This window comes from Mustela lutreola, chromosome 7 (assembly GCF_030435805.1).
Source record: "Mustela lutreola isolate mMusLut2 chromosome 7, mMusLut2.pri, whole genome shotgun sequence".
NCBI lineage: Eukaryota > Metazoa > Chordata > Mammalia > Carnivora > Mustelidae > Mustela > Mustela lutreola.
In genome coordinates, this window is record NC_081296.1 from 30404856 (window position 1) to 30418557 (window position 13702).

Sequence of the window (13702 nt, forward strand, 5' to 3'; positions counted from 1 at the left end):
ACACACACACACAGAATTTGGACATCCCCCAAATTGAAAACTTTGGTGCTTCAAAGAGCATTATCCAAAAAGTGAAAATACTATCCAGAGAATGAGAGAAAATAATTGCAAGTAATTTCTCTGGTAAGGAACTTACATCCAGAATAAAGAATTCAGTAATAAAAAGAACCCAATTAAGAAATGGGCAAAGGGTATGAATAGACATTTCTCTAAAGATGAACAAATGGCCAAAAACTCACGAAAAGATGCTCAACCTTATTAGTCATTAGGGAAATGCAAATCAAAACCATGAACTACTTCACTCCCAAAAGGATGGCTAGAATAAAAATGTCAGTAATAAATGCTGGCCAGGATGCAGAGAAATTGGAACTCTCACAATGTTGATGGAAATGTCAAATAGTACAGCCACTTTGGGAAAGTTTGATAGTTCCTTGAACGGAGTAGGCATATGACCCAGCAATTTCACTCCTATGTACAAAACCAAGAGAAATAAAAACTTACAGCCACATAGAAACCTGTACACAAATGTTCACAGCAATAGTATTTATAATAGCCAACAAACAGAAGTAATGCAAACATCCATCAAACGAGTGAAAATATGGTATATCAATACAAAGAAATATTATTCAGCTGTAAAAAGAACTGAAGTACTGATACATGCTACAACATAGATGCACCTTGAAAACATTGTTCTAGGTGAAAAGTCAGATACAAAAGGCCACATATTGCACGATTCCATTGATATGAAATGTCCCAAATAAGGGACTCTATAGAGAGAAAAGATTAGTGATTACCAAGGACTTTGGTGTGTATTGTAGGGGAGCTTTGGGGATATTGTTGAGGGGAGAATAAACAGTCATTCCTAATAGGTACAGGATTTTTTTTTTTTTTACAGTCATAAAAATGCTCTGTATTTAATGGTGATGATTGCACAATTTTGTAAATATTCTAAAAGCCATTAATTGTACACTGCAAAAAGAGTGAATTTTGTTACATGGATTTTATCTTACACAAAAACGAGAGATATACCCCTCCCCACTTTGAGGTAGATGAGGGAGGGTCAACTCCTGCAAAAGCAATCCTATCTCCAACTTCTCAATGGACTCCTTTTAATTGGCAAATATTGAGAGAACCTATTGCAGTTTGTCTTGCACCAGGTTTTCTAGCATCTATATCTCAAATTCATTGAATCCTAATAATCAGCAATGAGGTGGGCTTGGATATGATAATCCAAGCTGAGGCAAGGGCAGGGCCCGGACTGAGACCTAGTCATCTGACACTGAAGGTGGCACCCTCAACACCTGTGTACCATTTACCAGACACATGCTTATTGTATTTTCTATGGTTTTCTAAAGACCAGAAGACAGCTAGGATAATTACTTCAGGTTCTGTTCAAATGAACCTAAGAATCCTGATTTGAGGATTGATTCATAGTAAGGCTTATGATGCATTCATTCATTGTGGTGCTTCATTTAGTACAAAAAGCAGTGTTTGGCAGAGGATTGTTCTTTGATAGATATGAAGGTATGGAACAGTGGGGTTGTATAAGATGCCTGCCCCTGTGGGAGAGGAGTGTGGTCACAGATATGTCTGCACAGAGGCTCCTGGTTGTGAGAGCACATCCAAAGGGTAGGGCTGGGGAAGTCACACAATCTTGCTCTCAAAGACATTTGTCCTTTTCATTCTTTCCCTCTGTCTTTCCATGGGTTGGAACAGTCATTGTTCCAGGGGAGCCACTTCCTCACAAAGCAAGTCCTTTAGCCACAAATATTTAAACATTAAAAAAAAAAAAAAAAAAAAAAAAACTTTTTGTGGGGCACAAGTGTGGGGAGATAAGAAGAGGTCATCTTTAGTGATAAAACAGGAAGCTTCATTGAACACCCTATTGCATGCTGGGCCTTTTTCAATCATTCAAGTGGTGACAAGCTGGTAGAAAGATTAAAAAAACACTATCTCTGCCATGAATCTGCTCACATCCTGGGTCACAGTTATGGGGCTGGGAGGAGAAAATCTCATGTACTCCTCGTTGTTTAAATAAGAAATGTGCCCCAATGAGCTGAACTACCATGTTAAGTATGGGTTGCTGTGAGGTCCCACAAGCACTTGGAAGTCCATTTTGATGGTCCATGAAGTTTTTATGGGTAAAGTGTTTTTAAATTTTCCTTTTGAAGGGAACTTGAGAAATATGAATTAAGCACAAATGAAGATGTTGTGCTTCAGGGAAAGTGCCTGTAACAGATGGCAAAATTGGAAAAGCACGTGGGACCCAGTTTATGGAGGGCCTTGTATGCCAAGCTTGAAGAATATTCAAACAGGAGCAAATTTTGAAGCAAAGGATATTTAAATTAGCAAAATTGTTTTAGCAAAATGAAAAAGATTGGAAAAGGTTACAGTCAGGGTGGTTATTTGGGAAGCTACTGAAAGCAACCAGGTGATTCAATGGACCAGAACCTGAAAGGAAGTATGATGAACTGGGGAGACTGGAGGGGAAAGGAATTGATAAAAGCTGTGAGAGCTGAGGGATGAGGGGTTTCAATGACTGGGTTGAAAGTGATCCTTTTAATTAATAGTAGGTAGAGATGCAAGATGAAGCAGTTCTGGTATTAGCTTTGAGGTACCAGAAAAATTATCCTGGGGATAGAGTCTGAGAAAAAAAATATAAATTTAAGATAAGAATCTTCAGGAGTGGTTGAGGTTGACTAGAAGAGAATTAGACAAGAACTTTGTAAGTAGAATTATACTATTCATCCAAGATCTGGATGATAAACATTCAACTGAAAAGGACCAGAGTAATAGCAAAATCAATTCCAAGGTGTTGGCAAGGTTAAACAGTTCATACAGGCAGTTGAAAAGGTTGTTTTGTTCAGGAAAGCATTTTCAGTGGCACAGAAATGGATTAGCAGCAATTCTCTAAATGTCTGCTAATGTCTCAGTGAGACATTTTCATCAAAATCTTGCAGTGTTTAACAAATGCCAACCTACTGGATTTGAACAGGGAAAGGGTTAAAGCCTTGGGACTTTCAAGTTGTTAACAGTCTTCCCCAGGAAATTCTTGATAGACTAGTAACAGAGAACACAAGAGGGAGCAAACAGAAGTTTGTTCTTTAATTCTTTGGTTAAAAAAATTAAAAAAAAAATTGTATGTATACATATGAGAGAGAGAGAAGGTAAGGGGATCAAGACTACAAATAAAGTAGCCTTAGGAAAACAATTCTTGAGAGACCATTATGAAATTCTAGAGGAAACCAAAACCAAAACCAAAACCAAACAAAAAAGCCAAAAAACCAAAATGGGGCCTGAAATCCCAGCCATTGTGTTCTTAGGGGAAAAGGGAGTGGTGTTACTAAGTCACAATGAATGAGTATCAGCAAGTTCAGTTTGAAGCCTCATTTTTAAGGTTTTGTTTGTTTTTTTGGATATTTCTCCCCCTACACAAGTATGCATCCCAAAATAAAGCTAGGGAAGTAGTTGTATTTTATCACACAATTAACCACAACTTTGAATAGTAGTATAGGGTGAGGAAATCCAACTCATTTACTGAAGCTGCCAGGCTCCAGAAAGTTTGATAGCAGGTTCTATTTTTATGTTGCATGTTTGAAATTTTCTAAAATAATAAAACTGTAAGATAAAGTTTCTACTTCATTTGGAAAACTAATTATTTTAGTTTATGGTTCATGTTATCCCCACAGTTTCCTGCAGACTGTTGGCTGATTCACAGATAAACAAAATATGTAAGTGTTCAGGCAAAAAAGTACTTTCATAAGAAATTTGGGTAGACAAATTAATTATAGTCAAAAGTTCTGTTTTCCTCTTCCATGAGATACTGTTCAATGGCATTCTACTAAACAGTATGGAACAGGAGGCAATGGTAAGAGAAGTGGTAACATGCCCAGGATAATTACTAAGCAAGTGAGAGCGGTTAGTATGGACAACCAATGACTTTTTCTCTTAAAATATTTTCAAGGGTAGGTTTATTTTGAACTGTTTGTTAAAAGTCTATTTGATGTGAATTCTATATCTGATAACCTATACTCAATTACCATTCACAAACTTCATACAGAAAGGTTAATACAATTATAGAACTTCAATACTGTGATAATAGAACTTGAGAACTGAAGAACACACATTTCTTCACGAATTTATTATATAAAATGCCCCCAGAGTATTTGATTTCTCTCCTTCTTTCATTATACACAAGCACATGGATGAGACGCTCTTTAAGATGACTATAGTATCATGAGAGTCCCTTGCATCAAGGTAGTGTACATACCTTAACAGTTCTAAAGGCTGGCCCAGAAAACAACAACAAAAAATGTTACCTTATCACAAGATGAAAGCACTGTTTTCGTTTTCCTCTAAATTATGATGAAAAATGTCACTGTTTTATTTAGCATTACGGTACACAACAGATCTGTCTCAATTACTAAAATAATTAAAATAATCCTGAAAGATATCCTTTCTCCCCTCCCGTGATTTGAAAAGCTGTATTTTTCCTGCCAATTTCAAACAAATCAGGTTGATCTAATCTGTCTGTTAAAACAATCATCAAAGAACAAGCTCAGCACATTAGCTGTATATAGCTTGTAGTAAAAGGATATATCCATATCTCTTAGTTAAAAATACATAATCCTTTTATTTATATTGTAATAAAAGAAATTAACATCACAGACACAGAAGACTAGAAAGGGGAAACTACTTACTTCTGTACGTCCAGTAATTTAAACCTATTTGTACTTTTCCACATGGAAGTAATATTTAACACTTACTTTCTGAAGTATAACTTAATCTTTGGGGATATACAATGTAAATAGGACTTAAGAGTAATAGTTCCATTCATTCCAGGTCTGCTTAACGTATGATTAAGTGAAACAAGGCACAATAGCCATCCTTTCTATTATGTTGCAACACTGATCATGTGCCTTGATAAAATGGCTGTAGACAAGATGATGGCAACATGAAGGGAAGACTTTGGATTGTCTATTTAAAATGCAGGTAATAAGTAATTAATAAAAAATTTAAGTGCACTTTCACATGCTTTGCGTTTATAATAAACAACAAACTTCCTAGCTTTCTTGCAACAGGCTTGACTACCATTTCTTTTGGCCAAATGCACTTTTCCCCAGTAAACTTAAAACAACAACAATAACAACAATAACAACAACAACAACAACAACAACAACAACAAGATAATCCCTGTCCTTTCATATACTAAGAAAGAGGATTGGCTACTGAAACAGTTCATTGCAAGACACATGAAGACGACATACTGTGGCATGAGTTGTTTTTAATTTGTTGTGCTGTTACTAAAGTAAAGTTCTGAGGGCTGCAGTTAAAACATTCCAAGTTCTCCCTTCCATCTTTATTGATTTCAAGATTTTGCACAGAAAACTCTTTGGGGACTAGAACAGCAGCAATTGCATCACACTGTTTTCAAAACTTCAAGTTTCAAAGCAAATTGTTTAAAAAAAGAAAAAAAAAAAAACACAGTTCCTGATTTGAGTTAGATACAGGGACGAAAATAGCACATAGTTGAAGGTTACACAGTCTACAAATGGTGGCAATATATTCCTTGGGAGAGTAGTTTTGTTGGTATATATTTTTTAAATACTCAAAAAGGCTCAACCTCAAGCAGTAATAAACACAAGCAAAAGTGATTTAACCCTTAAAATAAATATTCAGAAAAACCTCTCTGTACATACAAGTGAAAGAATAAGTAACACTTTCACGCAAAAAAAAAAATAAAATAAAATAAAATGAAATAATACTAATAATAAAGGATTTGTTCATATAAGTAGCTGAAATCTGCTGTTCCAGCCCACATATCCCCAATAAAGAAGGGAGGCACAGACATAAGGTGACTACTGTGGTTCACTATCTTACAGCCTTTTTGTACTGGGACATTATCACCACCAAATTCATCCCTCTTGTTATAATTATTAAAATTTAAAATTTTTCTTTTTCTTTTTTTCCATTCTTCTTCTTCTTCTTCTTTTTTTTTTTTTTTTTTACAGCATGCCAAATCCTTTGGCGTAAGTGATGGCCTTCAGCAATCTTTCTTTAAGTTTTTCTTTGCTTGAATATTCCGGCAGTAAAAGGACATTAAAGCAAGTATGAGATGTAGGTAACCTAAACAGAGAGAATAGGAAAAATAGGAAAATAAATCATGGAGAATATGCTCAGCACTAAAAAAACCCCTACTTTTAGATAGTATGAATAGTTGAGAAGGTTTGCAATGCAGGGTACCCATTAATGTAACTCATAAACTTTTTGTTTTTCCTACACAACTACCAAACATCAGTTTGTTTTTATCTTATTATTCAATCCTATTGATATGATGATGATGACTAATGATAACATATTTTATCCACTGAGTCATTATGACATAACACATATTGTTTAACTGTTAGATCTCATGTATCTTCTCAAAATGAAACTATCATTAACCCCACTACAGAGCTGACATTACTGAGAAGTTAATTTACTCCAGGATGAAGATAATACTCAAACCTGGCTTTTAAGATTTCAAAGTCTATGTTCTTTAATGCCAATTAGAAATATTCTTGGCAGCTATGAGCATATAAGTGACTTAATAACAAATATACGTAAAGTTACATTAAAGCCATTATGCATCAAATAATGTGGAATACTAATAGAAATGCTTCTATATATTTAAACCCTTAAATATGCTACTGTTCATGTAAGATCCTTACTCACAAAAACATTAACTTATACAATGAAGAAAGAACAAGATTATGAAACTTGATTCTAATGTTAAGATTATGAAACCTAGTGCTGAACAATTTTGAGACTCAATTTAACCATTCTTAAGTAGATTACATAATACCACTTTCAATTTTAAAAATTCTGAAAAACTGAATGAATCATATCACTTTGCAAAATTCAAAATCAAGTGAGCCCTTTAATGGCTTTGAACTAGGCCAGTGTTTTAAAAATTACTTCAAACAAAAGCAGCAAAATATTCTCTGAATTACCAGTTCATGTGATTTGGAGAGTTCCACATAAAACTTTTAAAAGTGCTCAGAAGCTCCCGGACAGTTCCCATGTCTGTGACATGGAATTTAAGGTTCTAGGTATACAGTCACAATTTAATAATTACCTTTCTGTGTCTGGGCCATTTTTGGCTATAATCATCTTTAATTTTCCTAGTCCACCCACAGGTGCTCGGTCTGTACCTGTTGTAAACTGCAAGAAAAGTCTTTTCTGCTCATCTGTAAATGAATGAACGATTTCCCAGAACTCCCTAATGAGAAAAGGTAGAATACTGATTTTAGTTTGGTCTTCATTTATAATTAGTACTAATGTAAGTTTATGACTTATTAAAACTGTATTATGGAGATAACCTGGAAGTTAGTATCAGAAACCCTAAACATTCATTCCTGGTGATCAAGGATCTACAAATTACTGATGCATATTTATCTTACGGAAACATTTAAAGGTGTAGTTCATGGCTACATTATCTAGAACAGTAATAACTGGTAAACTGAAGTGTCCTATAACAGGAAATAATTATGTAAACTATGGTATACTCATAAAATATTATCAGGAATAAGAGACAAAACCCAAAACTCAAATCCTGTAAATCAAAAATACGAGATTGGGGGGAGGGAGGTGATACCAATTAAGGATAAAAATAAAAACACATATATATACACACAGACACACATGTAGTAGTAGTAATACAAAGGCACAATTTCTTATTTAAACCAGAACACTTTTGATTTTGTGGGCTGTGGAAGTAGGGATGGGGATAATTCTGGTATTTCTGCTATATGCAATGATTTAGTCCCTGACATTCCTAAAATCTATGTGATAGAAGTCATGTTATTATAATGATGCTTGTTATAGTCACTCTAAAGACAAAATGAAGTTCATTAAGAGCAATCTTGGCATAAGTGTATGAATAATGAGGTATCCATAAATTTAACAATATGCACTAATTCTCAGCTCAAAAATTTCAGGAAAAAAATATATTTTAACATTTATTTGAAAAGCTCTTTCCAGAATCTTGGCAGAGAATGTCACACTTCCTACATGTGTAATTATAATTCTAGTTTTTTATATCCTTGTATTTCAGTATACAATTTCTATTACTAAAATGTGGGCATTTTTATTGGTATAATGCCAATACTTCTGACAGGGTTAGAAGCTTAATAGACTTCTTGGTTCTCCTTCAATGTCCTCCCACTTCTCTACCCTGATAGTCTAACACCCTCCTCAGTTCCTGCAAACCTCCCATTCACCTGGAGAACACAATAAAGAACTACATCATAACAACAGGAAATTAGACATTGGAACTTGCAGGTGCATTTTCAGGAAGAATTAGAATCATTCCACAGTCAGATCATTCCTATTGGGTGGCTGACAAGAAGAAAGTCTCCTATGGCCCAGAGCTCTCTGTCAGGGCAGAACAGCTAGCTCCCCTGCAAATGGGTAGTCATCGAGTCTTCTTATCAGAGCACTGTAGGAGTGCTCTGAAGCCTAACTGAACCACCCACACCTGAAAAGGCAGATAGAAGGGTACCCTGACCAGTCTGTCTACATTATTTATTTATTTGGTTCTCTCTAGAATTTAAAATTAGAATTTAAAATACTGGGGTTACTACCAGTTTAGACAATGAAAACACTTACTGAATGAAATTCTTCTCTTTCTATAAGTGCTATGTTCTGTATTAAAATTCTGAATTAGGAATGCAACTATTTAGAAAACTGAAAATGAAGGAAAAAACTTCTGCATTTCTCCCTAAGTGATAGGTTCATGGATCACATCCCATTCACATCTCCTAAAACCTATTGCAGATCAAAAAAGGAAATCTGATAAAAACACCCATAACCTAAGTTTAGATTAAAACTAAGAAAACAGAAGAGCAAACTCCCAAGTTACATGTAAGCTGGAAGTATGAACACCTGAGCCTAAACTATCACAGTCCTACAAGAGCAATACAGAAGACAGGGGTGTGCAGAATAGTATGGGTTAGACTTCACCCTGGGCAAACCCTCACCTCAAGAGTGAACTGCTAAAGAAAGGTAAGTGCAATGGGGTGGCTAAAAGGGCGGGCCCTGGAAAAGTACCAGGGTAGAAATGACAGGTAGAACCAAAACCACAGTGAGATACCACCTCACACCAGTCAGAATGGCTAAAATTAACAAGTCAGGAAACGACAGATGTTGGCAAGGAAGTGGAGAAAGGGGAACCCTCCTATACTGTTGGTGGGAATGCAAACTGGTGCAGCCAATATGGAGAACACTATGGAGGTTCCTCCTTATTGAGGTTCCTCAGTAAGTTGAAAATAGAGCTACCCTACAATTCCGCAATCGCATGATTGGGTATTTACCCTGAAGATACAAATGCACTGATCTGAAGGGGCACGTGCACCCGAATGTTTATAGCAGCAATGTCCATTGCCAAACTATGGAAAGAAACCAGATGTCCATCAACAGATGAATGGATAAAAAAGAAGTGGTGTGTATAAATATATATACAATGGAATACTATACAGTCATTTAAAAAAAAAAAACACCTGAAACCCTGCCATTTGCAACAACGTGGATGGAATTAGAGGGTATTATGCTAAACGAAATAGGTCAATCAGAGAAAGACAATTATCATATGATATCTCTGATATGAGTAATCTGAGAGGCAGGGTGGAGGGTTGTGGTGGGTAGGGAGGGGAAAAAATGAAAACTAAGATGGGACCAGGGAGGGAGATAAACTGTAACAGACTCTTAATCTCAGGAAATAAACTAAGGGTTGCTGGGGGTGAGGGAGTGAGGGACAGGGTGGCTGGGTTATGGACTTTGGGGAGGGTATGAGCTATGGTGAGTGCTGTGAATTGTGTTAAGACTGATGATGATTCACAGACCTGTACCCCTGAAGCAAATAATACATTATATGTTAATTTTTAAAAAAATGACAGATCAGCATGATGCCGGGAAGTGATGGGGAGTACCCTGGGAGGCAGAGGTGTCTCCTGAAAGTAGCTTCTGGCTATAATGGAATGGAAGCAGCTAATGAAAGATTCAGGCCTTAAACAAGATGGAGCTGAAGAATCAGAAGGTGCTAGACCGCATAGCCATATATTAAAGAAACTGTTGCTACCATAGTAACAAAAGAGGGACCCATTCAATCAAGAGACCACTTATGCCACCCAAATTTCTCCCCACTGTACCAGGAGATCTACTAATAGCAGGTCCAGGAAAACCTCAACCAATAGAAACAAAATGGGAGAAACAGAATTCCAAAATCCAAATAATTATGAAACAAGTTCAGCAAATAAATAAGCTAAATTGTCAAGCAGAAAAAAGTATACTTGAAAAATTGAGTCATGAAAAATGGAAAATCCCATATTCCAACATGAAGAGAAAATGCAATAGCAGATCAAAAAGAACACCATTAATCAGAAATACAAAACTCAGAAATGAACAAAAAAAATCTGAAAAAGAATGACAATACTCGAATATACTCAAGAAATATGCAAAATAAATTTGGAAACAGAAGGTTAACTTCTATGGTGACCAAAGGAATGACCAAAATTTTTAGTAGGGACATAGAGAACACAAAAGAACAAGAAAAAATGTATATATCTGGAACACATATCTATGGAATAATCCAGGTATGATTCGCTGTGACATTACTTCTCATAGCAAAATGCTGGAAATAAACACTATGTCCAGGAATATTAATAATCTATACTGCTTTCACACAGTAACAGTAGTCAGCCATACGAAAGAACGTTGTGCCCTAAACTGACTTTTAAAGACCCTATTCCCCAAGATTTTCTTCTAAAAATGGCTTATTTCAGGCCTAGAGTTAACTCCTAGAGTTAGCTCCAGGTGAGCTAAAAATTTCAAAATGTAAAATGAAGTGATGTTAGAAGCATACCAAGACTAAGCAGTATGAACATCCCTAAGAATAATGACTTTCAAACACGTTCAATATATAAAAATCTAAGAGTTCAAAACAGTATCCAGAAAGAGGCAAAAAACAAAATAAAAAACAAAACCAACTAAACTCCAAACCCAACTGTTACTACTCAAATTATTACAGTAACTCCTTACTCTTAAATATTTAATTACCTTTTATTGTGCCTTTTCAGTAAAACTGTTTTACACAGTAATCAAGTAACAACTACCGATGAGGAAAAAGAACACCAGGTATATATGTAGAATTAACAGAAGCAATTTTTTTCCCCCAAATTACCATTTTGCAAGCCCCAGGGAAACAATGGATTCAGATAAGGATACTAATAGATATGAAAATCAGAAGAAATACAGATTAAGAGGTTTGGGAAAGATGATGGTAGCAGTGACAGTTATTTTGTTTTTGCTTTTCTTTTTAATCTTCCTACTCTCTCCCGTAAAACCAGAGCTAATTGGATGGGAAAATGGAAGACCTATAGATAACACCTTCAAAACTAGGTGACAAGATATCCCCCCACAAATCCTTCCATGTAAATGAATAGAACACACACTGACAGCTGGAATACCTGGTTGGTATCCATGTCAGTGGGTGAGGATACAAAAGGAAGGCAACTGGGTTTCTTACAGCCCTGGGAGCAAGAGAACCTCAAAACCACCAATCCACTGGAAAGCGCAGGACAATTTGAGAGGACAGCTAAAAGAGAGTTACACAATTTGTAGGCAAATGCAGATCATGATACAGTACACAGCAGAAGCTCTGAGCCCTTAAAGCCCTTGAATTTCTTTCTGAAACTGAGGAGAAACTGCTGAAAATAAGGTCCAAATTCACCAAATCAAGAATAAAAAGGACAAGAAAAACTCAAAGAAATGTACTTTTCTTTTTTCTTAAATCATTTTGCAAAAATACAATGCACAGAGCTGAAGCATGAAAAATCTGCCCTGGCCTATCTCTCCCTCTTCCAAATATGAGAAAACTCATCTCACTTAAAAAGCACACCAGAAAAGATCACAAACACTAAGAGTTACTAGAGAGGAATGATAGGTGTATGTACACATAGGAATGATATCTCTATAGAGAATAAGAGTACATCGACATCTGCCAATAAAAACATGAAAATTGTAAACAAATTTCAAATGAAGCTAAAAATTTTTAAATAACAGTAGTAGAGGACAATAGTTAGCTGTCCTATGAAAGGACAACTAACTTAGAAAAAAATTTCCGACAAAATTTCAGAAAAATTTCAGAATTAATGAAAAAAGATTCTGGAAGGTATGACAGAACTAGGGAATAGCTGGAAATAAAAATAAGTCATGTCAAATTGAGGAAGCAAAAATTAATCTAGAGGAACCACAAGATAAATAAGCACAATGATAATATAACAGAAACAGAAGATTAAAAACTTAAATTAAATCAAGAAAAGAAGCCATGCCTGAGAGTCCTCTTCTCAACCCAGACACACAGTTGGCAGGGGATTTCTGCCACAAGAGGTGCTGGCCCGGGAAGTGATCCCCTTCTTGTGGAGCCTCAGAGTCCCTCCTAGTCCACAGACACTGAATGGCCGCAAGCACCAGCAAGGGGGATCCTGCTATAATACAATGGAGCCCAGGAAGAGCTTTCCAGCCCTATGGGCTTGATACATGTGCAACTCAGCCTGGGGAAGCTGTTAATTTCACCTCCCTAAAGCAACACGATCATGGACCACAGGGAGCCCTCATGGAATGAGATAAATAAAGCAGAGCAGAACAATGGCACAAAAGCTCTGAAAACTAAATCTGTCACTGGAACTACAACCCACAAAAAAGTATGCCAGCACCTGCATGCTACACTTGAATAGTATGAACAGGATGACTGCCTGCTAAAGTAAGAAAGTGTAAACAGGACCCAGATCTCCTAACAGACACAATGCCCAGGACACAATCCAAAACTACAATACGAAGGAAAGAAAATCAAGTGGTGTCAACACTGGGATGAGTAAAATGTTGGAACTGGGGTGCCCGGGTGGCTCAGCCAGTTAAGCATCTGCCTTCGGCTCAGTTCATGATCTCAGAGTCCTGGGATTAAGACCCCACATGGGGCTCTCTGCTCAGGCAGAGACTGCTTCTCCCTCTCCCTCTGTGCTCTCTCTCTCAAATAAACAAATAAAATCTTAAAAAAAAATAAGATGCTAGAATTATCTGACAAGGATTCTAATGCAGTCATCATAAAAATGATTCTACAATTTTAAGTTCTATTGTTTTCACAAATGAAATAGGAAATCCCAAGAAAGAAAGAGAAGTTATCATTTAAAAAAAAAAAAAAAAAAAAAGAGCCAAACATAAATTATGGACTTGAAAAACACAGGGTAAGAGAAAAATACTGGATGGGCTCAGTAATAGAGGATAGAAATATAGAGGATAAAAAACTGAACAAGGGAGAAAACTGGAAAACAAAACAAAACAAAAAAATCAAAAACAAACCAGAATCTCAGGTACCTGCGGAACAATGACAAATGACTAGACATTGGTACTAGAGCCACAGAAAGAAAGAAAAGAAAGAGAGTGGACTGAAAAAGTATTTGAAGAAAACTTTCATGTTGGGCAAAAAACACACCCACAAATTCAAGAAGCTGAACAAACCCCAAATGGCATAAACAAAACTACTCTTCAGGAACACAGGGAAAATAAAGATATCACCAGATAAAGGAAAACTAAAAGAATTTGTCATTACCAGACCTGTCTTTTTAAAGAATAACTAAAAGGAGTAATAAAAGATGGGACTCTTAAA

General features: G+C 36.0%; 1 protein-coding gene across 6 annotated transcripts in view; it reads right to left on the reverse strand.

Moving 5' to 3' along the window:
- Nucleotides 1-3954: 3954 nt before the first annotated feature.
- The window catches only part of UBE3A (ubiquitin protein ligase E3A), a 92690-nt gene continuing 82942 nt past the window's right edge, over nt 3955-13702 (reverse strand). For all 6 annotated transcript variants that reach the window (XM_059180226.1, XM_059180225.1, XM_059180228.1 and 3 more), the window contains 2 exons: nt 7118-7261; nt 3955-6126 (listed from right to left, as the gene is read on the reverse strand). In XM_059180226.1, the coding sequence (XP_059036209.1) occupies nt 6006-6126; nt 7118-7261 (265 nt within the window). In that variant the 3' untranslated portion in view covers nt 3955-6005. The remainder of the gene's footprint in view (nt 6127-7117; nt 7262-13702) is intronic.